The sequence below is a fragment of the Salvelinus sp. IW2-2015 genome, linkage group LG20 (genome assembly GCF_002910315.2).
Source record: "Salvelinus sp. IW2-2015 linkage group LG20, ASM291031v2, whole genome shotgun sequence".
NCBI classification, from domain to species: Eukaryota; Metazoa; Chordata; class Actinopteri; order Salmoniformes; family Salmonidae; genus Salvelinus; species Salvelinus sp. IW2-2015.
In genome coordinates, this window is record NC_036860.1 from 46961300 (window position 1) to 46987091 (window position 25792).

At 44.0% G+C, this 25792-nt stretch overlaps 1 protein-coding gene across 1 annotated transcript in view; it reads right to left on the bottom strand.

The window, feature by feature from the left end:
- The window catches only part of LOC111980231 (connector enhancer of kinase suppressor of ras 2-like), a 61365-nt gene that overhangs the window by 7911 nt on the left and 27662 nt on the right, over nucleotides 1-25792 (bottom strand). The window contains exons 4-20 of the mRNA XM_024010917.2: nucleotides 22654-22741; nucleotides 21643-21684; nucleotides 21373-21492; nucleotides 17767-17826; nucleotides 17514-17582; nucleotides 17184-17330; nucleotides 15390-15523; nucleotides 14913-15118; nucleotides 14286-14375; nucleotides 9891-10072; nucleotides 9692-9740; nucleotides 9361-9539; nucleotides 9121-9194; nucleotides 8657-8728; nucleotides 8337-8404; nucleotides 8083-8186; nucleotides 7408-7897 (exon numbers count right to left, since the gene is read on the bottom strand). Of these exons, the coding sequence (XP_023866685.1) occupies nucleotides 7408-7897; nucleotides 8083-8186; nucleotides 8337-8404; nucleotides 8657-8728; nucleotides 9121-9194; nucleotides 9361-9539; nucleotides 9692-9740; nucleotides 9891-10072; nucleotides 14286-14375; nucleotides 14913-15118; nucleotides 15390-15523; nucleotides 17184-17330; nucleotides 17514-17582; nucleotides 17767-17826; nucleotides 21373-21492; nucleotides 21643-21684; nucleotides 22654-22741 (2174 nt within the window). The remainder of the gene's footprint in view (nucleotides 1-7407; nucleotides 7898-8082; nucleotides 8187-8336; nucleotides 8405-8656; nucleotides 8729-9120; nucleotides 9195-9360; nucleotides 9540-9691; nucleotides 9741-9890; nucleotides 10073-14285; nucleotides 14376-14912; nucleotides 15119-15389; nucleotides 15524-17183; nucleotides 17331-17513; nucleotides 17583-17766; nucleotides 17827-21372; nucleotides 21493-21642; nucleotides 21685-22653; nucleotides 22742-25792) is intronic.

Here is a 25792-nt window from a genome sequence, read left to right on the forward strand (position 1 = left end):
CATGTTCCTGGAGAGAGAAGAAGAAAAATCAAGTATGTCATCCAGGTAAACTATATGAACTGATCAATCATATCTCTCAGCACGTCATTGACGAGTGCCTGGAAAACCGCTGGGGAGTTGGATAGCCCGAAAGGCATGACCAAATATTCGAAATGCCGCTCTGGGGGTGTTAAAACGCTGTTTTCCATTCGTCCCCCCTCCTTATGCGAACAAATGATAAGCATTACGTAAATCCAACTTAGTGAACACAGATGCTCCCTGTAACCTTTCAAAGGCTGAGGACATCAACGGTAAGGGATAGGTATTCTTCACTGTGATGTTATTACAACCACGGTAATCAATGCAAGGACGCAGAGATCCGTCCTTCTTCCCCACAAAGAAGAACCCCCGCCCCCGCTGGAGAAAGGAAGGACGAATGAATCCAGATGCCAGAGAATCAGAGATGTTATCTCATAGCCTCCTCTCTCAGGAACAGAGAGAGAATATAACTTACCCTTAGGCGGAGACTCACCTGGCAATAATTCTATTGCACAGTCATAGGGACGATGCGAGAGGAAGAGAAGCAGCACGGGACTTACTGAACACCTCCTTCAGGTCGAGGTATTCCAACGGGCACGTTAAGAACAAATCCATGCCTCCTCTAGAAACACAGAATCAGACACAGATGAACAAGCCGACACTAACAGACTCAAGACACTTGTTACTCCACATGGATATAGAGTTCTGACCCCAGTCAACTCTGGGTTGTGTTGGGTGAGCAAGGGTGGCCGAGAACTAATGGTGCCAGAGGTGAGTCCATGAGTAGAAATGATAATGTCTCAGTGTGATTGCCGGAAAGTGATGAGTGTGATAGGTTCAGTGGTGTGAGAAATGTTGGGGAGTTTTGACCATTGAGAGCGTTGCCGGATATCTTGTGCGTGAGTGAGGTGATAGGAATCTGGGGCTTTGTGAGCGAGCTTGAAGTCCATGAAATTACCCTCTGTCCTGAGTCCCAGTAAGGCTTGGGTGTCGTGCGTGGTGGGTGGCCCATCTTAGTCTTACCGGGAGGAGGGTGGATTGAGGTTCTCTATGGTGACACCACCCGGATAGTAGCCTCCTACTTACTACCGTGGCTTGATCTTTTACCGGGCAGGAGTGGATAAAGTGGTCCGCTCTACCCAAGTAGAGACAGAGTCCCTTGGGATCTCCGCCTCTCCTCTCCTCCCGAGAGAGGCGAGCTCTTCCCCGCTGCATGAGTTCGTGAGCGAAGTCTGAACTGGCCGTGTTCCCCGCTGGCATGCTCCTCCGTGTTGTTATACGTCTGTTAGGGCATGCTCGGCGGCCAATACGACTCAGACGAGCGTCGACCCTCAAGGCTAATTCCACTAGTCCATTTAAACTCCTGGGAAGATCCAGAACATAAATTCTCCTTCTGAACCCGGTCCTCCAGCCCATGCAGGAACATGTCCCACTGCGCCTCCTCGTTCCACTGACACCCTTGCAGCCAGAGTGCGGAATTGAATGGAATATTCCGATACTGAACGGTCTCCTTTGGCGAAGGTCAGCGAGTAGTCTGGCCGCCTCCCTACCTCGCCACGGCCCGATCGAAGACTCTTCTCATCTCCTCGGAGAGTGTCTGGAAAGAGGTGCAGCATGGGTCCTGGTTCGCCCACACCGCCGTTCCCAAAGAGCCGCTTTGCGCGATAGCAGTGTGAGTACGAATGCTACCTTAGACTGTTCCTGGTTGAGAGTCCGTGGCTGCAACGAGAAATGCATGGAACATCTCGTAGAAAAGCTCTACAATAGTCCCGGATCACCTGAATAACCTCTGGTGTCGGTAGCCGCTGGCTCTAGCTGAGAATCCAGCTCTGGGCGGGCGTGTGGAACTGCCGGTGTAGGTGGCGCAGCGAGACCCCTCAGATGTTGTAATTGTTGGGTCAGCTGGGATACCTGCGTCGCCATGGCTTGTACTGCCCGACCTGTGCTGGAGATGTTCTCCTCTTGTTGATCCATTCTCGTGATACTGCGGGAAATGAATTCGGTCAGACTCGTTGAACTCGTCTGCATCCATGATGTGGTCAGATCGTTTCTGTCACATACAGAGGCGGATGCAAGATGCAAGCAACGATGGTTTAATGAAACAATTTACAGCATCAACAGGACAGACAGAAATACTCAGACGGAATCCAACCCGGGCCTAGGGCGCATCCTCTGATGATAGCGTGCTGAGAAATCCAAGGGAGTGTGTCCGGCTGGGTAGGAAGGAGCACGGCAGATAATCCACACAAGGGCGGCGAGAGAATGAGCACTGGACACACGACACACCTCAGGGAAGAAACAACGACTGACAACAAGAAACACAGGTTACAGAACATATAAGGGGGAAATAATTAATTCCAGCTGCGCAGACAATCAGGCCAAGATTGGGAACCACGCCCACACAAACACGAGAGAGAGAGAGAGAGAGCGAGAGAGAGAGAGAGAAAGAGAAGAGAGAGTGAGCGAGTGGGATTCATGAACCGTGACAATATTCAATGTGCGGGACAAATTGAGGCTATGATTAAGAAGTCGGAGTCTTTTCTGTCTGCATTAACAAGGACAACAACACAGGTATTTCTCTCATTGTCTGATTTTTTTGTGTGTGCAAATTATTAACTTAAGCTTACGGACAATGTCAATGTGATATAGCGAAGCACCTGAGTGAGCTGGTTGCGCAATAACGCAGGTACTTTCCCGAAACAAGACGACACAAACAACTGGATCCGTTATCCCTTTCATGCCCTGTCTCCAGTCCATTTACCGATATCTGAACAAGACAGCCTCATCGAAATTGCAACAAGCGGTTCTGTGAAATTTTAATTTAAATCAGAAGCCACTGCCAGATTTCTGGATAGGGCTGCGCTCAGAGTTTCTTGCCTTGGCAAATCGCGCTGTTAAGACACTGATCAAGCCCTTTTCAACCACGTACCTATGTGAGAGTGGATTCTCGGCCCTCACTAGATACAGGCACAGACTGTCACGAATCCCGCTTCCTGAGTCTGTTTTTGCCTGTGTTTTTTCCTGGAGTGTTTTTCCGGTGTCCTGGAACGCACCCTGTCTGGTTGCCGGGCGACGTAGCTAGTTGGGAGATCTCTGATTACCGCCACCTGTATCCCATCAGCTATCTGCACACCTGGTCCTGATCATCACCCCTCCACTTCATAAGCTCTGACCTGACATCCATTCCCTGCCGGATCGTTAGCCATAACAGTATGTTGTGCCAGCGTATCAGCCTCCAGTTTGATAGAGTTTGTTTTGTACGTCTTGCTTGCTTGAACTTCCCTCCGTTTTTTCTGTCTACAGTCATTCACCCGGAACACTCATCCCATCCCTACCTGGTCGTCGTGACTTCAGTTACTTCCTTGGATCTGCTTACTCAATTCCAATCAACTCACCTCCGCTGCCCGCTCCGCTACTTGGATTTTTCTATCACTACATTTACACTTGTAAATAAATACTCACCTTCGTCTTACTCTCCTTGTCCTGGTCTGCTTCTGGGTTCTACTTTAGAGAATCGTGACACAGACTGTGTGTGGAAAATGATTTAAGACTGAGACTCTCTCCAATACAACCCAACATTGCAGAGTTATGTGCATCCTTTCGAGCACATCCTTCTCATTAACCGGTGGTGAGTTATTCATAATTTTTGATGAACAAATAAGGTTTTATATACAAGATGGCTAAATAGAGAGCAAAATTATTGATTATTATTATATTAGTATTTGTGCCCTGGTCCTATAAGAGCTCTTTGTCACTTCCCACAAGCCAGGTTGTGACAAACTCACACTCATTCTTATGTTTAATAAATGCATCGTATAGTGTGTGTGTGGCAGGCTTATAATGATGGCAAAAAACTACATTTGAGAGTGCGCTGACCCTGGTGCTAGAGGGGGTACGCAGCTGGAGATTGAATGTTTGAAGAGGTACAGGACTATAAAAAGGTTGGGAACCACTGCATTAGACCATTCCATTCTTGTGTGCCGGCTAAGGAGTATTGGTGTCTCTGAGGGGTCTTTGGCCTGGTTTGCTAACTACCTCTCTCAAAGAGTGCAGTGTATAAAGTCAGAACATCTGCTGTCTCAGACACTGCCTGTCACCAAGGGTGTACCCCAAGGCTTGATCCTAGGCCCCACGCTCTTCTCAATTTACATCAACAACATAGCTCAGGCAGTAGGAAGCTCTCTCATTAATTTATATGCAGATGATACAGTCTTATACTCAGCTCTGCCCCTCAACGGATGTTGTGTTAAACGCTTTACAACAAAGCTTTCTTAGTGTTCAACAAGTTCTCTGCCCCTAACCTTGTTCTGAACACCTCCGAAACAAAGGAAGAAGAAGAAGAAGAATGCCCCTCTCCCCACAGGTGTGATTACTACCTCTGAGGGTTTAGAGCTTGAGGTAGTCACCTCATACAAGTACTTGGGAGTATGGCTAGATGGTACACTATCCTTCTCTCAGCACATATCAAAGCTGCAGGCTAAAGTTACATCTAGACTTGGTTTCCTCTATTGTAATCGCTCCTCTTTCACCCCAGCTGCCAAACTAACCCTGACTGAGATGACCATCCTACCCATGCTAGATTACGGAGAAGTAATTTATAGATCAGCAGGTAAGGGTGCTCTCGAGCGGCTGGACGTTCTTTACCATTCAGCCATCAGATTTGCCACCAATGCTCCTTATAGGACACATCACTCTTCTGTAAACTGGTTATCTCTGTATACCCGTCGCAAGACCCACTGGTTGATGCTTATTTATAAAACCCTCTTAGGCCTCACTCCCTGCTATCTCAGATGTCTACTGCAGCCCTCATCCTCCACATACAACGCCCGTTCTGCCAGTCACATTCTGTTAAAGGTCCACAAAGCACACACATCCCTGGGTCGCTCGTCCTTTCAGTTCGCTGCAGCTAGCGACTGGAACGAGCTGCAACAAACACTCAAACTGGACAGTTTTATCTCAATCTCTTCATTCAAAGACTCAATCATGGACACTCTTACTGACAGTTGTGCTGCTTTGCGTGATGTATTGTTGTCTCTACCTTCTTGCCCTTTGTGCTGTTTGTGCCCAATAATGTTTGTACCATGTTTTGTGCTGCTGCCATGTTGTGTTGCTACCATGTTGTTGTCATGTTGTGTTGCTACCATGCTGTGTTGTCATGTGTTGCTGCCATGCTATGTTTTTCCTCTTAGGTCTCTCTTTATGTAGTGTTGTGTTGTCTCTTGTCGTGATGTGTGTTTTGTCCTATATATATATATATATATTTTTTTTTTTAAATATTTTTAATCCCAGCACCGGTCCCCGCAGGAGGCATTTTGGCTTTTGGTAGGCCGTCATTGTAAATAAGAATTTGCTCATAACTGACTTGCCTAGTTAAATAAAGGATAAATAAAAAAATAAAAGGAGTGGCTTCCGTCTGGCCACTCTACCTTAATGGCCCGATTGGTGGAGTGCTGCAGTGATGGTTGTCCTTCTGGAAGGTTCTCCCATCTCCACAGAGGAACTCTGGAGCCACCATCTCTGGAGAGACCTGAAAATAGCTGTGCAGCAACACTCCCCATCCAATCTGACAGAGCTTGAGAGGATCTGCAGAGAAGAATGGGAGAAACTCCCAAAAGACAGGTGTACCAAGCTTGTAGCGTCATACCCAAGAAGACTCGAGGCTGTAATCGCTGCCAAAGGTGCTTCAACAAAGTACTGAGTAAAGGATCTGAATACTTATGTAAATGTAGTATTTCAGTTTTTGCTTCGTCATTATGGGGTATTGTGTGTAGATTGATGAGAAAAAAACGATTAAATACATTTTAGAATAAGGCTGTAACGTAACAATGTGGAAAAAGTGAAGAGGTCTGAATACTTTCCCGGATGCACTGTATACTGCCCTCTTATGGTGCTATTGTCACAGCTCTTATCTTATGTTAAGTTATCTGGCAAGCTTTGTGGACTCAAACAGACACAAAGGTTTTGTGTCTGGTGGTTGTCATACTATGTTGTGCATTTGTGAGACGTGCTGTGTGATTCGGGGGTCAGTTGTAAATATGTGCCTCTTGAAGTGTATCATGCAGTGTTTGCTGCATGTTTTGTGTTAGATATAGTCTACAGAGAGAGCAGTAGAGAAATTAGGACAGATAAAAAGTCCCCTTAGGCATGTTTCTTTGTCCTGTTCAAAATTCAACATTAARATGGGCTGAAAGGATTCTTCCTCACCCCCCTCCCCCCCAAAAAACACAAACACGCATGCATTTGTGTGTGTGTATGTGTGTCTATTTGTTATCTTAGGGCAGGCTTGAACATTTAAGTACATTTGTCTGCTTGCCTCTACACATGACAGCGTCCGATTGAATATTTACGATATGGATTTATGGAGGTGTTATATGTATCTTTTAAACTGAATTAATTTCTGTGTTTGTGTTTTATGTACTGTATATGGATGTGTGAACTTGTCAGGATATGGCTGTAAGCTACCTCTCTCTGTCTCTATAGGGCATGTACATCAAATCGACATATGACGGCCTGCATGTCATCACTGGAACTACAGAGGGAGTGAGWATATCTTCAACATGCTCAGTCAGGGCTATGAAGCCATTTGGCATGTAGATCATTCTCCTATGATACAGACGGAGAAGTGTCACTCATGGCTGTGTCACAGTGAATCCCATTAATGACAGTGAACAGCATCAGGCCAATCAGTGTTTATAGCTGTGTGATGTGTCWTCCTCTCCATAAGTCTRTGGCTGACCGCTGTAAGAAAATCCACGCAGGCGATGAAGTCATCCAGGTCAATCATCAGACAGTGGTGCGTCTCTCTCTCTCTTCTTACCTTATATTATCTCTCTGCCCATCCCCTTTATCTTATTCTCATCTTACGTTTACATACTGTTATATGACTACCCTATGATTACTACTATGCTTGTGTGAAAGGTCGCCCTATGTGTTTTTCATTGTGCGTGTGTGTGTGCCTGTGCCTGTAAGACATCGAGGAGGGGGTTGMGCTGCCAGGATGAATTAGTGTCAATTAGGACACTAAGATTTCACTTCACTTTAGAGTAGTGTCCTGGAGGTCTGTAGGGATGGGGGATGGGGCTAGTCTAAATCTCAGACAATCAGCAAAGTCTGTGACACAGACTGTGTCTGCACAATGCCTTTAATTAGCAACGTCACTCACTACTGGTTACCAGGTTATAACCCTACAAGTAAACATTTCCATTTAAGTATATTCAACTATTTATACCCATCAAGTTATATCCTAGAATGTGGCAGAGAGAGTGAGAGTGAGGTTGTTGTCAAATCTCTTTCTTCTCTGCCTCAGTGTCATGTCTCTCCATTTCATGGTGTCATCGTGGCTGCCACATCTTTGTCCTGTGTCTCAGTCATGTCTCAGTAATGTCTCACCTGTGTCTCTGGCCAGCTGGTAGCGGTGGTGGTCCCTGTGGTCAGAGTCGCTGGCCGAGGCTGAGAGAATGGCATGGAGCCCACTGTCTCGGGGAAGGGTGAAGCTACGGGGTTTCCCCCCAGCCTCTACAGGGACACTGGGGCTGAGTTGCAGGGGCAGTGGGCCATAGTGCTCCTGCAGCAGGCTGCGCTGAGCAGGGAGGGTTGACTGGCGGCGGTACTCCACAGAAAGGCCACCTCCTCCAGGGGAACGCAGCAGGGCCTCCTCCAGGGGCAGGGTCTGCAGGTAGTGGAGCCCCGTGCTGCCCAGGGGAGTCTCAATCAAGTCCTGCCACGAACGCCGTTGGCTGGAAGACTTCTGACCAGGGGAGCCGCTCCCGCTGCCCTCCTGTGGCTCGGGGTGGAACTCCTCATGAGAGGAGTGTGACTGGAAGGTTTCAGAGGAGAGGCGGCCGTGTTTGGGCTCCAGGTATGGACTCATCTGGGACACCTAAAGAGAACCAGACAGAGAGGTGTAATGGCATTGTAACGGTTATTAATATAAATACCAGAATGATAAAGAAGGAAGAGACGCAGCTAGAYAGGTATATAATGGCATTGTAACAATAATGTAAATAACATAGTAAAACTACGCACAGAGTTGTTGTCTAACTTTTTAAAGAGAGATTAACTTGCCGAGGGGGGCCTGGGGTAGCTGTCGTAGGGGGGTGGAGGGCTGTCCTGTTTCGGTATGGTTGATGGCATCTCCATGTCCTCATGGTCACTTTCACTCCAGTAGTCTGGTGATGATGACAAGGAAGAAGCAGAAAAGAGGACACGTCACCATCAGAAAGAGACAATGTGGGGGGATTTTCTAAAGTAGGGCAAACAAAGCAGCTATTGTCCTTTATTATTGCCAGCTTTATTAATGTGTATTCATGTATTCTCACCCTGGTCCTGTCGGATCCTCTCCTGCTCCGAGTAACCTGCCACTGCCATGGTCAAACGACTCAGCCACCTGTGAGGGAACAACACTAATGAAACGTGACAGCTACACACCATTCCAGATCTCACACACCACATACCATTCTGTTATCCCCTGTTGTTTTTGCATCTCACATCAGCTCACCTGGTCATCTGCCTGGCCCTATTTTCCTACACTTTCCAGGTTTCTGTCAGTCTGTCTCACCTCCTTGTCTCTTCCGGTCTCCCCCTCTCATATCTCAGCTCTGTGTCAGCTACAGTAATCATCACTGACAGTGACTCTCACCTATTCATGTCATCCACATTGTCTGCTGCAAAGTAGAAACTCTTGATCTTTGGATGGCAGGCCTTGAAAGCACTGGAACACAGAAACATGATGTTAAGGACAGATTCCACCATACTGTAAATATCCTGGGGCACATACACAGACTGCATATTCTGTACTGTACATAGAGACACAAGACACCCATAAACATATATTGCATTTAAAGACACACACACACACACACACACACGTTCTCGACATATTCAAACAAACACATGTCGAGGTTCACAGAGACAAACAGACCACAAGACTCAAYTATGAATTAATCGGTATACAAACACGTCGAGGTTCACAGAGACAAACAGACCACAAGACTCAAATATGAATTAATCGGTATACAAACACGTCGAGGTTCACAGAGACAAACAGACCCCAAGACTCAAATATGAATGAATCGGTAAATAAACACAAATACATGTACTCACTACTTCCTACGGCACTCAGATGCACGATCAATCTTGAATTCAGGGAGACTTACAAAGCCCTCTGCCTTTTCATCCTGAGGGAGGAAAAAACACAATATCATATATTGTTCTAACACCCATTCATTTTCTGACACATACAAAAAATATAAAGGGATGGTTCACATTTTAGATCAGATAATCAGGACAGGAAGCCACGGTACTACAAATCAGCAAGTCTGTCAGTGTCACTCACACACTCACCTCCTCATTCATGTACCAGTACAGGCAGGTATCTTTCAGGATGAACCAGTACTTTTTCCACTTCTGGGAGAAATAACTTTTAGCATCCTTCTTCTTCCACAGCCAGCCCTCACAGTCCCCACGCCCCAGGTCCTTACAGGAGATACGCCTCTTACTGATGGAGGACAGAGAGCCACCTACTGAAGTGAGGAGAGAGTAGGAGAGGGGTAGCAGTGAAGGGACTGTATTGGGTGATCTGCGTCAGCATACATTTATGTATCTCCAGTAGCTGTATGTACTGCATACTTGAGACTGTACATGGGGTATGAACTGTAGGTTTTGACTAACTCACCTTTACTTTTCTTCCTAGACCTTGAGAGCAGCGAGGATCGTTCAAACATCTACAAAATAACACACATGAAATTGAGAGATAGCAATACACATTGATCTGTCTCCACTGTTATCAGTTCTCAAAATAACTTACCATAATCACAACAAACAAACTGTATAAGTCAGTGTTGTCTCAGGGGTCTGGGACCAATGGGACTTACATGGTAGAGGGAGGCAGAGTCAGAGCTGGACATGGACATGGAAACCTCCATCTGGAGGGCTGGGTGGAGGGCGTAGTGGGCAGGGCTGCTTTTGTCACTCTTCTTCCTGCTGCGTCCTGTCAGGTACTCCTCTGGCATGGCCTTGTCCTCACTCTGACTCACATATCGCAGCAGGGAGTTTTCTATGGGAGCAGGAAAGGCCAGCAATTCTATCACTTTGTCTAATGCCATTTGATTCTATAGACCTACAATGTGTACATCATTTCTAGCTACTGAATATTAATTGCGCTGTAACTTAGTTAAAACCTCTACTGGATCAGTGTCCCAGAAATCGGGACAGTTGCTGCTCAATATTTGACTTGAATGGCATTGTAAACAAAAGCCAACTTTCCGTGGCATAGACATGTCTTATATGGTCAGAAAGCTTAAATGTTGTTAATCTAACCACAGTGTACAATTTACAGTAGCTATTACAGCTAAAAAATACCATGCTATTGTTTGAGGATAGTGCAGAACAACATAACACTTTTATCAAGGCAACTGGTTTGATACATTCACCTCTGACGTTATATAATGTACTTACATTCAGTAATCTTGCTCTGATTTGTCATCCTGAGGGTATCAGAGACAAAATGTAGCATAGTTTTGTTTGATAAAATCAATTTCTATATCCTAACACGATCCATGTTTTATACAGCGCTTTGCATGAATTCCAGCTCTTTCAACTTGCAACAAAACAATCTATGAAATCTAACCTGCTAAACCTTGTTTCACCCGGTCAAGTTTGGTTTCTGTGCAATCCTCAGACACTCTAGAAGGCAACCCAAAAATTGTTAATCATTTTACGTTACGTATCGGTTACACAAAATGTCAATTAGCCCATGAAGGACAGCCATCATTATGCACCAATGAGACGGGTGGTGTTCACTTGATTGACCGTCTCTTGCTCCAATGACCACCTATCATTTTGAAACATAGCTAGCTAGATAGCCAATGAGCTGGGCTTTACATGAGTATGTGATGTCCCTTTGTAGGACTAATGGCCATTGTCCTATGGCTGCGCGCAACACGATTCATTCCCCATTGAAAATCCACAAAGTTTTCTCAAAACTGAAAAAGTACAACATGGCTGCTAAGAGTATAAATGCTAAATCAAACTTCAAGTATGCACATTTGGATGATATTATTGCAGAAATTGACCGTGAGAGTGACACGAGGAGTCCTGCGAGAAAGAAAGATTGGAAGGAGAAGGTAACGTTACTTTTATATCTGTAAGTAAAATACGTTTTTTTCTTCTCGTGCTAATCCAGTTGTTTAAATGGATGCATATTCATTTAAGATATTTGTCTTTGATTTCTATATATGTACAGTATATAAAATATATAGACCTAAGGCATACAATATATTAGTATAGTCTGTGTATGTTATGTTGGCTATGATATGCTGTGGTTTTTGAGCGTCTTATAGGCTATTGGTCCTCGTATTTCATTATAGTGATTGTGTTCCCCATACTCTATGTAATATCTATATAGATACACTACCGGTCAACATTTTTAGAACACTTACTCATTCAAGGGTTTTTCTTTATTTTTTACTATTTTCTACATTGTAGAATAACAGTGAAGACATCACAACTATGAAATAACACATAACACATCCCAAACCATCTCAATTTGGTTGAGGTCAGGGGGATTGTGGAGGCCAGGTCATCTGATGCAGCACTCCATCACTCTCCTTCTTGGTCAAATATCCCTTACACAGCTTGGAGGTGTGTTGGGTCATTGTCCTGTTGAAAAACAAATGATAGTCCCACTAAGCCCAACCCAGATGGGATGGCGTATCGATGCTGAATGCTGTGGTAGCCATGCTGGTTAAGTGTGCCTTGAATTCGAAATAAATCACAGACAGTGTCACCAGCAAAGCACCCCCACACCATAAAACCTCCTCATCAATGCTTTACGATGGGAAATGCACATGCGGAGATCATCCGTTCACCCACAACGCGTCTCACAAAGACACGGCAGTTGGAACCAAAAATCTACAATTTGGACTCCAGACCAAATTACAAATTTCCACCGGTCTAATGTCCATTGCTCGTGTTTCTTAGCCCAAGCAAGTCTCTTCTTATTGGTGTCCTTTAGTAGTGGTTTCTTTGCAGCAATTCGACCATGAAGGCCTGATTCACGCAGTCTCCTCTGAACAGTTGATGTTGAGATGTGTCTGTTTATTTTTCATTTATTTTGGCTGCAATTTCTGAGGCTGGTAACTCTAATGAACTTATCCTCTGCAGCAGAGGTAACTCTGGGTCTTCCATTCCTGTGTCGGTCCTCATGAGAGCCAGTTTCATCATAGCGCTTGATGGTTTTTGCGACTGCAGTTGAAGAAACTTTCAAAGTTCTTGAAATGTTCCGTATTGACTGACCTTCATGTCTTAAAGTAATGATAGACTGTTGTTTCTCTTTGCTTATTTTTCTTCACATAATATGGACTTGGTATTTTACCAAATAGGGCTATCTTCTGTATATCAACCCTACCTTGTCACAACACAACTGATTCTCAAATGCATTAAGAAGGAAAGAAATCCACAAATGAACTTTTAAGAAGGCACACCTGTTAATTGAAATGTATTCCAGGTGACTACCTCATGAAGCTGGTTGAGAGAATGCCAAGAGTGTGCAAAGCTGTTATCAAGGCAAAGCTTTTGACCGGTAGTGTATGTGTGGTGTATAGAGACTCCTCCATCCCCCACTCATTCAAACGTAGGACCTGAATCCTCCAGTCTGACCCCCTGCTGTGTCTTGCTACACACCCTACCCCCGCCCGGCAATCTAGAGGTGTGAAGGTTAGTACCTTTTATGTATGGAAGCTAATGATCCATCATGTATGACATTCCTCGGAGTGTGTAAACTTACATATTTTATTACCATAGCATTTTTGTATGTTCCGAATTTGGCCACTTGGGTACATTTGGGTATACTCGGGACACCTGGGAGACTTGATACAAAATATTATGTAGATCTCTCATTCTTGAATGTATCAGTCTGAAACTTTGCACACACACTGCTTCCCTCTTGTGGGAAACATCTAAATTACACCCAGCTTCCTATGTCAATGTATGGCCTTTCTTTTGCATTTCAAAGATGATGCAATAAAAATAGAGAATGCATGTTTTTTTGTTTGTTTTGTCTTTTACCAGATCTAATGTGTTATATTCTCCTACATTAATTTCACATCTCCACAAACTTCAAAGTGTTTCCTGTCAAATAGTATCAATAATATGCATATCCCTGCTAAAGGTCCTGAGTATGGTCATTTTGGGCGGAAATTGAGCTGAAGGGTCRGATCCTTAAGAGATTTTAATGCCAACTTAAACAACAGCGGAAAAACAAGCCAAGCCAAAATCCAATTCTAGAGATTGTGTAATGATTGCTTGGATGAAAGTGGACAGTTGTGTGACTTGTGAGCATTAGGGCCTTAAGACTGGAGCAAGGCCCATTGACAAATGTCCTCCATCTGACTTATGGGCTAGTTTTGTGGGTCATATCATTGGGAAGTGTAATTGATGTTTTGTGTAATCCTGTGGTGTGTCCAGGCATTCGACTTTAGGGCTCTAAGGCTTTACTCTGCCTTGTCATTCAGACAAACATCTAGACTTCACTCAAACTCCATTACTGCACTGAAACAACATAGCTATTCCTAAAGGACTGTCATTATTTTGATATTTGCAGGGCATTTCCCTCAAAAATAGAAATAAATGTTGCATTCAGGAAGAAATTCAATATGTCAAAGATACTGCCTCTTGCCAAAAAGGCAGATAAATATAGCACCCTCACTGATGCTGGAGAGCCACAGGAACAATAGACTGACTGCCACCACCCCCTTCAGGAATCATAAACACAACATCACAATGTCTGCCTCTCAGACTGAAACAAGGCCATTCGCTCTCTTCCTACTCTGTTTGCCACTGGGCTTGGCAGCAACCAATGAAAGGCACGAATCTTGGGAAGATCCTGGCTACAGTTGCCAAGGCAACGACATACAGTACTTTCAAGACCCAAAAGCAGAGAAAGAGACCGAGAGAAAGAGGTGAGAGAGGAAGAGAGAGAGCAGGAAGGACTAATTAAGATACACAGAAAGAAGATACCGGAAAAGAGGGACAGATAAAGAGGAGGATAGCTAATTCAGTATCATATCTATCATGCACAGAGCCCTGCCTCACATGGGTGCTCAGCCTCCTGGTCCCTTGGCTAAGACATCTGAGATGGGGAGGTAGAAAACCCGTCCCTGGCCCAATTATGAGAGATATCCACCCACACCTCTGCTGCTTTATCTCTCTCTTTCTGTCTCCCCTCTATCTTTATCTTTCCCCTCTCTCCATCCCAGCCTCCCACTCACCTCTCCTGCTCTCTCTTTTCAGCTTGGACGAGTCTTCATAGTCTCCCACCCAGTTATATTCCACTGGCATGGAGATGGGTCTAAGCCTGCCTGGAGCACACAGCACAGATAACATACAACATTACAGACCTACCCAGGAACATCAAAGAGCTACAAACAGCCTATATTAACACCACAGTGACACAAACACTAACATTACAAACACAGAAGGGATTGCATAGGAACAAGTGCACCACAGGCATCCTTCATCCAAACACACAGCCTTGGACTGGGTCATGCCATATGTGGGAGATTGACATCCCACATCCAAACACACATTCTTGGACTGGGTTAATGCCATATTTGGGGGATTGACATCCCACAACCAAAAACATAGCCTTGGACTGGGTCATACCATATGTGGGAGATTGACATCCCACATCCAAACACACAGCCTTGGACTGGGTCATACCATATGTGGGYYATTGACATCCCACATCCAAACACACAGCCTTGGACTGGGTCATACCATATGTGGGGGATTGACATCCCTCATACAAACACACAGGCTTGGACTTGATCTRACCATACAGTATGTAGGGGGCTGACATCCCTCATACAAATATGCAGGCTTGGACTGGGTCATACCATAAGTGGGAGTGCTGTCCCTGCGTGCAAGTGGAGGTCCATGGTTCTGGTCGTACTCGTAGCAGTAGAGAACGGCATCCTCCTCCACCAGAGGAAAACGTCGGCGACACTCCTGGTCCAGGAAGGAGTTGGGGGACTCAGAGCCCTTMGCTACCGGGACTTCAGCTTGGAGGTCGTCGTCACCTGGTAGATTRCCCTTGTCATCTCTGCAGCACAGATCATGGAGAGAGTCTGTTTGCCTATGGAGCATCGACTGCGTAGGTAAACCTAAACAAACTCATATACTACAAGGCACATATATCACCCCTCAAAAGGGAACAAACTGACTAAGTACACAGACTATCGTAATTACACAGGTAAACCATTGTACAATATTTCACTGCAGTTAGCTTACTCACAACATATGAACAGTGACTACACTGTAATCCCTAAGGTAAGGCATACAGTATGTCATAGTGAGGCAGCTTGTGTGTGTACCTGGGGGTGTATGGTTCATCAGGGGGCGGGGGGATGAAGAGGTCCTGCAGGGCACAGCTGTCTCTCCTGGACGGGGTGCTCAGGGTACTGGTGGGCGTGGCCACACTGCTGCTGGGGCTCTGAGGGATGATGGGCTGTGAGGAGAGAGATAAAGAGGGGGGGAAGAAGAGGAAGAGAGAGAGAGAGAGAGAGAGAGAGGGGGTTAGTTTTCTGACATACTGCAGTGATGTGTAGTCTCGTAAACAGTTTAAGACTACGCTTAATCAAACCATTAGAGATTCAATATGTGGGAATTGCTTGTTTCTCAGTTGGAGAATGGCTAGAGGCAGGGTTAGGAAATGGAAAATATATTTGATCCTTTGCATGAACTATAATGAACTATAAATTCAAAGCATAAGACAATAACTGAATCTGGATGCATGATGAAACAAGAGGGAGAGGAAGGTYGGGAGAGGAGAAGAGAGGTAGCAGAGAAGAGGTAAAGGAAAAGGGGAGATGGGTAAGATGGGTGGGATCAGGAGGCGGCAGAGCTCTGATGCGCTCCAGTTGGTCAGGGACCCAYGGGAGAGGGAGGAAAACAGCACTTAGCCCAGCATGGGACTCAGAGGGGGGGCAGGGATGAAGTCACAAATGCCCCTCACACACACGCTTCCTCCACGCACCAGTTCAGATACAACACCTATATTACACAACGTTTTGGGGCAGAATATGGCACACAGACAGACACAGTCACAAAAACTCACTGCTTTACCGAGACCCACTAACATACAAATGCACTCTCCTGATTGCATACTCACCAACACCATGCACAGACAGTCACATACTATGCACATGCAAAAGTTCACACACCATCTCAGTTATTAACCTACTGATAAGATAGAGGTATACCGTATATAAATCACKTCTCACTAACACACAGGCTGTGTCTGAAATACCACCCTATTCCATATATGCTATAAAGTAAGCACTATAAAGGGAATAGTGTGTTATTTCAGATTCGGCCACACATACACTACCCACCACTGCGACCTGTATGCTCTCATTGGCTGGCCCTCGCTTCATACTCGCCAAACCCACTGGCTCCAGGTCATCTACAAGTCTTTGCTAGGTAAAGCACCGCCTTATCTCAGCTCACTAGTCACCATAGCAGCACCCACCCACAGCACGCACTCCAGCAGGTATATTTCAATGGTCACCCCCAAAGCCAATTCCTCCCTTGGCCGCCTTTCCTTCCAGTTCTCTGCTGCCAATGACTGGAACGAACTGCAAAAATCTCTGAAGCTGGAGACTCTTATCTCCCTCACTAACTTCAAGCACCAGATATCAGAGCAGCTCACAGATCATTGCAACCGTACATAGCTCATCTGTAAATAGCCCATCCAACTACCTCATCCCCATACTGTATTTATTTATTTATTTTGCTCCTTTGCACCCCAGTATATCTACTTGCACATTCATCTTCTGCACATCTATCACTCCAGTGTTTAATTGCTATATCGTAATTACCTCGCCACTATGGCCTATTTTATTGCCTTACCTCCCTTATCTTACCTCATTTGCACACACTGTATATATACTTTTTTTCTACTGTATTATTGACTGTATGTTTGTTTGTTCCATGTGTAACTCTGTGTTGTTGTATGTGTCAAACTGCTTTGCTTTATCTTGGCCCGGTCGCAGTTGTAAATGAGAACTTGTTCTCAACTAGCCTACCTGGTTAAATAAATGTGGAAAAAWWTTWAAAATWAAAATAAACATTCATCAGTTGTGTGGAGGTTGAAAGTGTTGTCATACTTGCAGGGCTAAGGGTTTCCATCTCATGTTCTTCAGTAGTGCTGGGGTGGATGTGAGTGTGCTCTGTGGGCGCTTCTTCAGAGTCAGCATAACACCCCCGGGATCCCCGCGCAAAGAATTCACCAAGTTCTTTAACTGCCAGCCCACCTAGCGCCACATGCCAACAAACACACACAAACACACAATGAAAAACACATAAGGTGACCTTTCACACAAGCATAGTAGTAATCATAGGGTAGTCATATACCAGTATGTAAACGTAAGATGAGAATAAGATAAAGGGGATGGGCAGAGAGATAATATAAGGTAAGAAGAGAGAGAGAGACGCACCACTGTCTGATGATTGACCTGGATGACTTCATCGCCTGCGTGGATTTTCTTACAGCGGTCAGCCAYAGACTTATGGAGAGGAWGACACATCACACAGCTATAAACACTGATTGGCCTGATGCTGTTCACTGTCATTAATGGGATTCACTGTGACACAGCCATGAGTGACACTTCTCCGTCTGTATCATAGGAYAATGATCTACATGCCAAATGGCTTCATAGCCCTGACTGAGCATGTTGAAGATATACTCACTCCCTCTGTAGTTCCAGTGATGACATGCAGGCCGTCATATGTCGATTTGATGTACATGCCCTATAGAGAGACAGAGAGAGGTAGCTTACAGCCATATCCTGACAAGTTCACACATCCATATACAGTACATAACAAACACAGAAATTAATTCAGTTTAAAAGATACATATAACATCTCCATAAATCCATATTGTAAATATTAAATCGGTCCCTGTCAATCGTAGAGGCAAACAGACAAACGTACTAAAATGCTCAAGCCTGCCCTTCGATGGGCTGTAAGTGCATAACAAATAGACACACACACACACAAACACACACACTCAGTGCATTTCAGTCTGAGTGAGATGAGAGTAAGAGGTTTATTTTTGTCCCATTCGGCCCACTCCTCTGTGCAGGTTATATTGACTGTACTGTATGTGAAAAGCTCTGTGGCCCTCTGTGTGGTCTGTGCATATGTTTGTGTGTGGGGGTGGGAGCTTACAGCCCCAAGCAGGACAGTCATATCTAAGTGCAAGTCAGAGCAAACATGGAGGCTTTAGATAACAGTTTGTGTCCACATATTGTACAGGAGAAATCTACTAAGTAAATACAGTGTATTCGGAAAGTATTCAGACGCCTTCACTTTTTCTACATTTTGTTACCTTACAGACTTATTCTAAAATTGATTAAATTGTTCCTCCCCATCAATCTACACACAATACCCCATAATAACAAAGCAAAAACAGCTTTTTAGAATTGAAAAAAACAACAGAAATATCACATTTACATAAATATTCAAACCCTTTACTCAGTACTTTGTTGAAGCACCTTTGGCAGCGATTACAGCCTCGATTCTTCTTGGGTATGATACTACAAGCTTGGCACACCTGTTTTTGGGGAGTTTCTCACATTCTTCTCTGCAGATCCTCTCAAGCTCTGTCAGGTTGGCACAGCTATTTTCACAGCTATTTACACAGCTATTTTCAGGTCTCTCCAGAGATGTTCGATCAGGTTAACTTCTTATGGCTGCAGGGGCAGTATTGAGTAGCTTGGATGAAAGGTGCACAGAGGTGCCCAGAGTAAACGGCCTGCTCCTCAGTCATAGTTGCTAATATATGCATATTATTATTAGTATTGGATAGGAAACACTCTGAAGTTTCTAAAACTGTTTGAATTGTGTCTGTGAGTATAACAGAATTCAAAAATCCAAACCGGAAGTGGAAATTCTGAGGCTGGTCGATTTTCAACCAAGATCCTATTGAAATCACAGCGAGATATGGATGAGTTTGCACTTCCTACGGCTTCCACTAGATGTCAACAGTCTGTAGAACCTTGTCTGATGCCTCTACTGTGAAGGGGGGCCGAATGAGAGGGGAATTAGTCAGGTCTGCCATTCTTTGACCATGTGCGTTCACATGAGAGGGAGCTCTGTTCCATCGCTCATCTGAAGTCAATGTAATTCTCCAGTTGGAACGTTATTCAAGATTTATGTTAAAAACATTTGTTTACCAAACATGCTACAAAAATAGCTATTTGGACATAAAAAATGGACATTACCGAACAAAACGAACATTTCTTGTGGAAGTGGGAGTCCTGGGAGTGCATTCCGACGAAGATCAGCAAAGTGAAGATTTATAATGCTTTTTATGAGTTTGTTGACTGCACAATTTGGCGGGTAACTGTATGGCTTGCTTTTGTGGCTGAACGCTGTTTTCAGATTATTGAATATTGTGTTTTGCCGTAAAGCTTTTTGAAATCTGACACAGCGGTTGCATTAAGAACAAGTGTATCTTTAATTCTATGTAAAACATTATCTTTCATCAAAGTTTATGATGAGTATTTCTGTTATTTGACGTGGCTCTCTGCAATTTCTACGGATATTTTGGAGGCATTTCTGAACATGGCGCCAATGTAAACTGAGGTTTTTGGATATAAATATGAACTTAATCAAACAAGACATATATGTATRGTGTAACATGAAGTTCTATGAGTGTCATCTGATGAAGATCATCAAAGGTTAGTGATGAATTTTATCTCTATTTGTGCTTTTTGTGACTCCTCTCTTTGGCTGGAAAAATGGCTGAATTTTTCTGTGAGTTGGTGGTAACCTAACATAATCGTTTGTGGTGCTTTCGATGAAAAGCCTATTTGAAATCGGACACTTTGGTGCGATTAACAACAAGATTACCTTTAAAATGGTATAAGATACATGTATGTTTGAGGAATTTTAATTATGAGATTTCTGTTGTTTGAATTTGGCGCCCTGCACTTTCACTGGCTGTTGTCATATCATCCCGTTAACGGGATTGCAGCCATAAGAAGTTAAATTCCGGGCTCTGGCTGGACCACTCAAGGACATTCAGAGACTTGTCCCGAAGCCACTCCTGTGTCGTCTGGCTGTGTGCTTAGGGTCGTTGTCCTGTTGGAAGTTGAACCTATGCCCCAGTCTGAGGTCCTCAGTGCTGTGGAGCAGGTTTTCATCAAGGATCTCTGTACTTCGCTCTATTCATCTTTCCCTCGATCCTGACTAGTCTCCCAGTCCGTGCTGCTGAAAAACATCCCCACAGCATGATGCTGCCACCACCATGCTACACCTTGGGGATAATGCCAGGTTTCCTCCAGATGTGACGCTTGGCATTCAGATCAAAGAGTTCAATCTTGGTTTCATCAGACCTGAGAATCTTGTTTCTCATGGTCTGAGAGTCCTTTAGGTGCCTTTTGGCAAACTCCAAGCGGGCTGTCATGTGCCTTTTACTGAGGAGTGGCTTCCGTCTGGAATAAAGGCCTGATTGGTGGAGTGCTGCAGAGACGGTTGTCCCTCTCGAAGGTTCTCCCATCTCCACAGAGGAACTCTGGAGCTCTGTCAGAGTGACCATTGGGTTCTTGATCACCTCCATGGCCAAGGCCCTTCTCCCCCGATGGCTCAGTTTGGCCAGGCGGCCAGCTCTAGGAAGAGTCTTGGTGGTTCCAAACTTCTTCCATTTAAGAATGATGAAGGCCACTGTGTTCTTGGGGACCTTCAATGCAGCAGAAATGTGTTGGTACCCTTCCCCAGATATGTGTCTTGACACAATCCTGTCTCGGATTTTCCTTCAACCTCATGGCTTGGTTTTTGCTCTGACATGCAGTGTCAACTGTGGGACCTTATATAGACCGGTATGTGACTTTCCAAATCATGTCCAATCAATTGAATTTACCACAGGTCGACTCCAATTAAGTTGTAGAAACATCTCAAGGATGATCAATGCAAACAGGATGCACCTGAGCTCAATTTCGAGTCTCATAGCAAAGGGTCTGAATACTTATGTAAATAAGGTATTTCTGTTTGTTTGTTTTTTTTGCAAACATTTCTAAAAACCTGTTTTAGCTTTGTTATGGTGTATTGTGTGTAGATTGATGAAGAAAAAAAGTAATTTAATACATTTTACAATAAGGCTGTAACGTAACAAAATGTGGAAAAAGTCAAGGGGTCTGAATACTATCCGAATGCACTGGTTATAGGAGTTACCCATAATATTGATCTATTACCCAGAAAGAGTGCCTGTTTTGTATTTGTGTGAGATAGAGAAAGTAAGTGCAAGGCACAATACCTTCTATTATGTATGCCTGAGTAACTGGGGAGTCTTACCAGTCCCTCAGTAGACTTGATGTTGGCCAGCTGAACTACCTCCAAATGGGCTGACTGAGACACCATCGGGTCAGAGGACAGAGAGATGATGTGATCACACACTCCAGATAGAGTCTTACACTGGAAAAGGGAAGGATGGTGCGAAGGGGAAAAGAGTGAACAGTGATTTTAGATCGATTAGGGATGAGTCGCCAGCCAGTAACTAAATTATGGCGATTCTAATTCTGTTTGGATGTGTTGAAGGGAATTGAAATAAGTGTGCCCACTCACCACATGCAGAATCTTATTTTCTGTCTCATACACAGAACAGTCCTGAAAAACAGAGTCAGATGGAGAGGCAGAGGTTACCACAGGACAATGTGTCAGAGAAGTGACTATTATTCCAGTTATAACAAAGTGGCTATTTGCAAAGAACAGAGAGGTTCAGCACCAATGTCACCAATTTTGGAGCACCTCCCCAGTCTTGGACCAGACCCTCTCCTAAGTGGCATAGCACAGTTTCGCGAGGTCCCCCGCAAGGTCTAAGCAAGCCCCCCCCTATCTAATCTCATGCAATTCTATACATTTTGCCATAAGGCTGAGAGAAAAATGTGCAGTTTCATAGCTAACCTTATGCTATCCTAAAAGAAATCCATGAGGCTGAGAGAAAATGTTGCAGTTTTAAAGCTATCTTCCTGTAATTCTAAACATTTTGTTATGGCTTATGATGTGTTCATATGCTATCTGGGGGGCCCTGAGCTTTTGGGTGGACTGCGGGGGTGCGTCCTACACCACTGCCTCTCGTATGTGCCTGCCTGTCCTTGTGCCAATCCCTGCAGGACCCAGCGCTGAACTAACACTCCCTCCCTCCCTGCAGCACTTCCCCAACAGTATCATGTCCTGCTCTAGTGAAGACGGATGCCTCTACACAGTCACAGCCTTCCCCTATTTATATCTATTGGAACAGCTCAGCACTGCTCCCGCAGTATGAATTAGAGCAACACAGAGAGACACATCCTCCCAGCGTGCACACATACTGTATGGTAGGCACGCAGACCGTCATGCTCTTTACAAAAGGCAAGGCTACATTTGAGTAGCCAGAGGCTGTCCTCTCTCCATGGGCATGATGACACATATAGTCATTTCCCATAGCAGAGCAGAGCACACAGCTCCTGTGTTGACTAACTTAATTGAAAAAAGGCCTTTGAGAAATGTTTGTTATAACCCAGTTTTGGGAAACAGTAACAGTGGTAATGCTAGCTCGTGGTACAGCTGTATATGGGACTGTGTTTGATGGCTTACCTGCTGTACAATCGTGGTGAGCTCTAGACACAGCTGAATCACATTGTTTCTTGTCATGGAGTAGTCTGCCACTGCTGCGAACGGAGACCTGAAAAAGAAGTAGCACCTGGAATTAACCATTAGATCATTCTTCATTCTAATCCCTTTGACTGGACAATACATGTGGGTGAGTATGAAGTGTGTATCGTGTGCCATATTATATATGACAATGACAGTTATCTACAGTGCCCTCCCTAATTATTTTCTTCTTTTGGCTCTATACTCCAAAGGTTTGGAATTTAAATAAAACAATGAAAAAGTGCATACTGTCAGCTTTAATATGAGGGTATTTTCATCCATATCGTGTGAACCGTTTATAAATTACAGCACTTTCAGTGCATAGTTCCATTTTAGGGGACCAAAAGTTTTGGGACAAATTCACACTTTAAAAACATTTATTTAACGCGTCAAGTCAGTTAAGAACAAATATGTTTCTAAACATTTCTACTTTAATGTGGATGCTACCATAATTATGGATAATCCTGAATGATGGGTGAGAAAGTTACAGATGCACAAATATCATACCCCCCAAAAATGGTGAGAGGTTAGCATGTCTTGAGGGTATGATATTTGTGCGTCTGTAACTTTGTCACTCATCATTATTCAGGATTAATTCAGGATTATCCGTAATCATGGTAGCATCACATTATGTAGACGTGTTTAGAAACATTCTATTCTTATTTACAATAAAAGTGACTCCAAAATAACACAATACATTATTTACCATTTACTTCTATTGGGCACAAAATAATCTGAAACACAAACAAAACAAACAGCAAATGCATCCAAGAAATGTGTAGTCAGAAGCTTGATGTAGTCATTGTGTGGTATGAATATGGGACCAAAAACGTAACTTTTTATTACTTTAATACACATATACTGTAATTAAATTTGTCCCAAAACCTTTGGTGTCCTAAAATGTGGGGACTATGTACAAAAAGTGCTGTAATTTCGAAACGGTTCACCCGATATGGATGAAAATACACTCAAATTTAAGCTGACATTTGGCACTTTAACTGTATAGTCATTGTTTTAGTTTAAATCCAAACCTTTGGAGTATACAGGCAAAAGAAGAAAAAAATGCACTGTCCCAATATATACTGAACAAAAATATAAACACAACATGCAACAATTTCAAAGATTTTACTGAGTTACAGTTCATATAAGGAAATCAGTCAATTGAAAMAAWRTCATTAGGCCCTAATCTATGGATTTCACATGACTGGTAATACAGATATGCATCTGTTGGTCACAGATACTTAAAAAAATAGGAAGGGGCATGGATCAGAAAAACAGTCAGTATTTGGCGTGACCATCATTTGCATCATGCAACGCAACACATCTCCCTTTGTATATAGTTGATCAGGCTGTTTATTCTGGCCTGTGGAATGTTGTCCCACTCCTCTTCAATGGCTGTGCAAAGTTGCTGGTTATTGGCGGGAACTGGAATACACTGTCGTACACGTCGATCCAGAGCATCCCAAACATGCTCTATTCACAACGTTGACATCAGCAAACCACTCGCATACACGTGTTCTGCGGTTGTGAGGCCGGTTGAACGTACTGCCACTCTCTAAAACGACGTTGGAGGTGGCTTATGGTAGAGAAATGCACATTAAATTCTCTGGCAACAACTCTCGTGGACATTCCTGCAGTTAGCATGCCAATTGCACGCTCCCTGAAAACTTGAGACATCTGTGGCATTATTGTGTGACAAAACCGAAKATTTTAGTGGCCTTTTATTGTCCACGTCACAAGGTGCACCTGTGTAATGATCATYCTGTTTAATCAGCTTCTRYATATGCTACACCTGTCAGGTGGATGGATTATCTTGGAAATGGAGAAATGCACACTAACAGGGATGTAAACAAATTTGTGCACAAAATTTGAGAGAAATAAGCTTTTTGTGCGTACGGAACATTTCTGGGATCTTTTATTTCAGCTCATAAAACATAGGAKGAACACTTTACATGTTGCGTTTATGTTTTTGTTCAGTGTAGTATATGACGCTGGAATTGTTCAGTTCTTAAATTGCAGTGCAAGTCGAGGGAATCAAACTAGTTATGCAGAAAAAAAACATGTTTGTTAACTGCATATCTTAATACATCCACCCACACACCCGTACACACACACACATACACACACACTGTCTGGCAGCATCTCACAGAGGACCTGAGGAGGATAAACAGCAGCACCTAACAGACACACTCTCTCATGGCCAACCTCTCAAAAACAACACTTACATAAAAGCRTACTCATCTTTTGTTTGTCAGCTGATAGCTAATGGAAATTATGTAAGGACATCAACTTAGTCATGTTTGAGTGGTCAAAAACAAATCAAATGTTATTTGTCACATGCTCAAAATACAACAGGTGTAGACTTTACAATGAATTGCTTACTTACAAGCCGTTAACCAACAATGCAGTGTTAAGAAAAATAAGTGTTAAGTAAAAAATAGATAAGTAAAAGATAACAAATAATTAAAGAGCAGTTGTAAAATAACAGTGGCGAGGCTATATACAGGGAGTATCGGTACAGAGTCAATGTGCGGGGCACAGGTTAGTCGAGGTAATTGAGGTAATATGTACATGTAGGTAGAGTTAAAGTGACTATGCGGAGATAATAAACAGAGTAGCAGCAGCGTATAAAGGGGGGGGGGGGAAAGCAAATAGTCTGGGTAGCCTTTTGATTAGCTGTTAAGGAGTCTTATGGCTTGGGGGTAGAAGCTGTTAAGAAGCCTTTTGGACCTAGAATAGGCACTCCGGTACCGCTTGCTGTGTGGTAGCAGAGAGAACAGTCTATGACTAGGGTGGCTGGAGTCTAACAATTATTAGGGCCTTCCTCTGACACCGCCTGGTATAGAGGTCCTGGGTGGCAGGAAGCTTGGCCCRYGTGATGTACTGGGCTGTACGCACTACCCTCTGTAGTGCCTTGCGGTCGGAGGCCGAGCAGTTGCCATACCAGGCAGTGATGCAACCAGTCAGGATGCTCTCGATGGTGCAGCTGTAGAACTTTTTGAGGATCTAGGACCCATGCCAAATCTTTTCAGTCTCGAGGGAATTAGGCTTTTGTCGTGCCCTCTTCACAACTGTCTGGTGT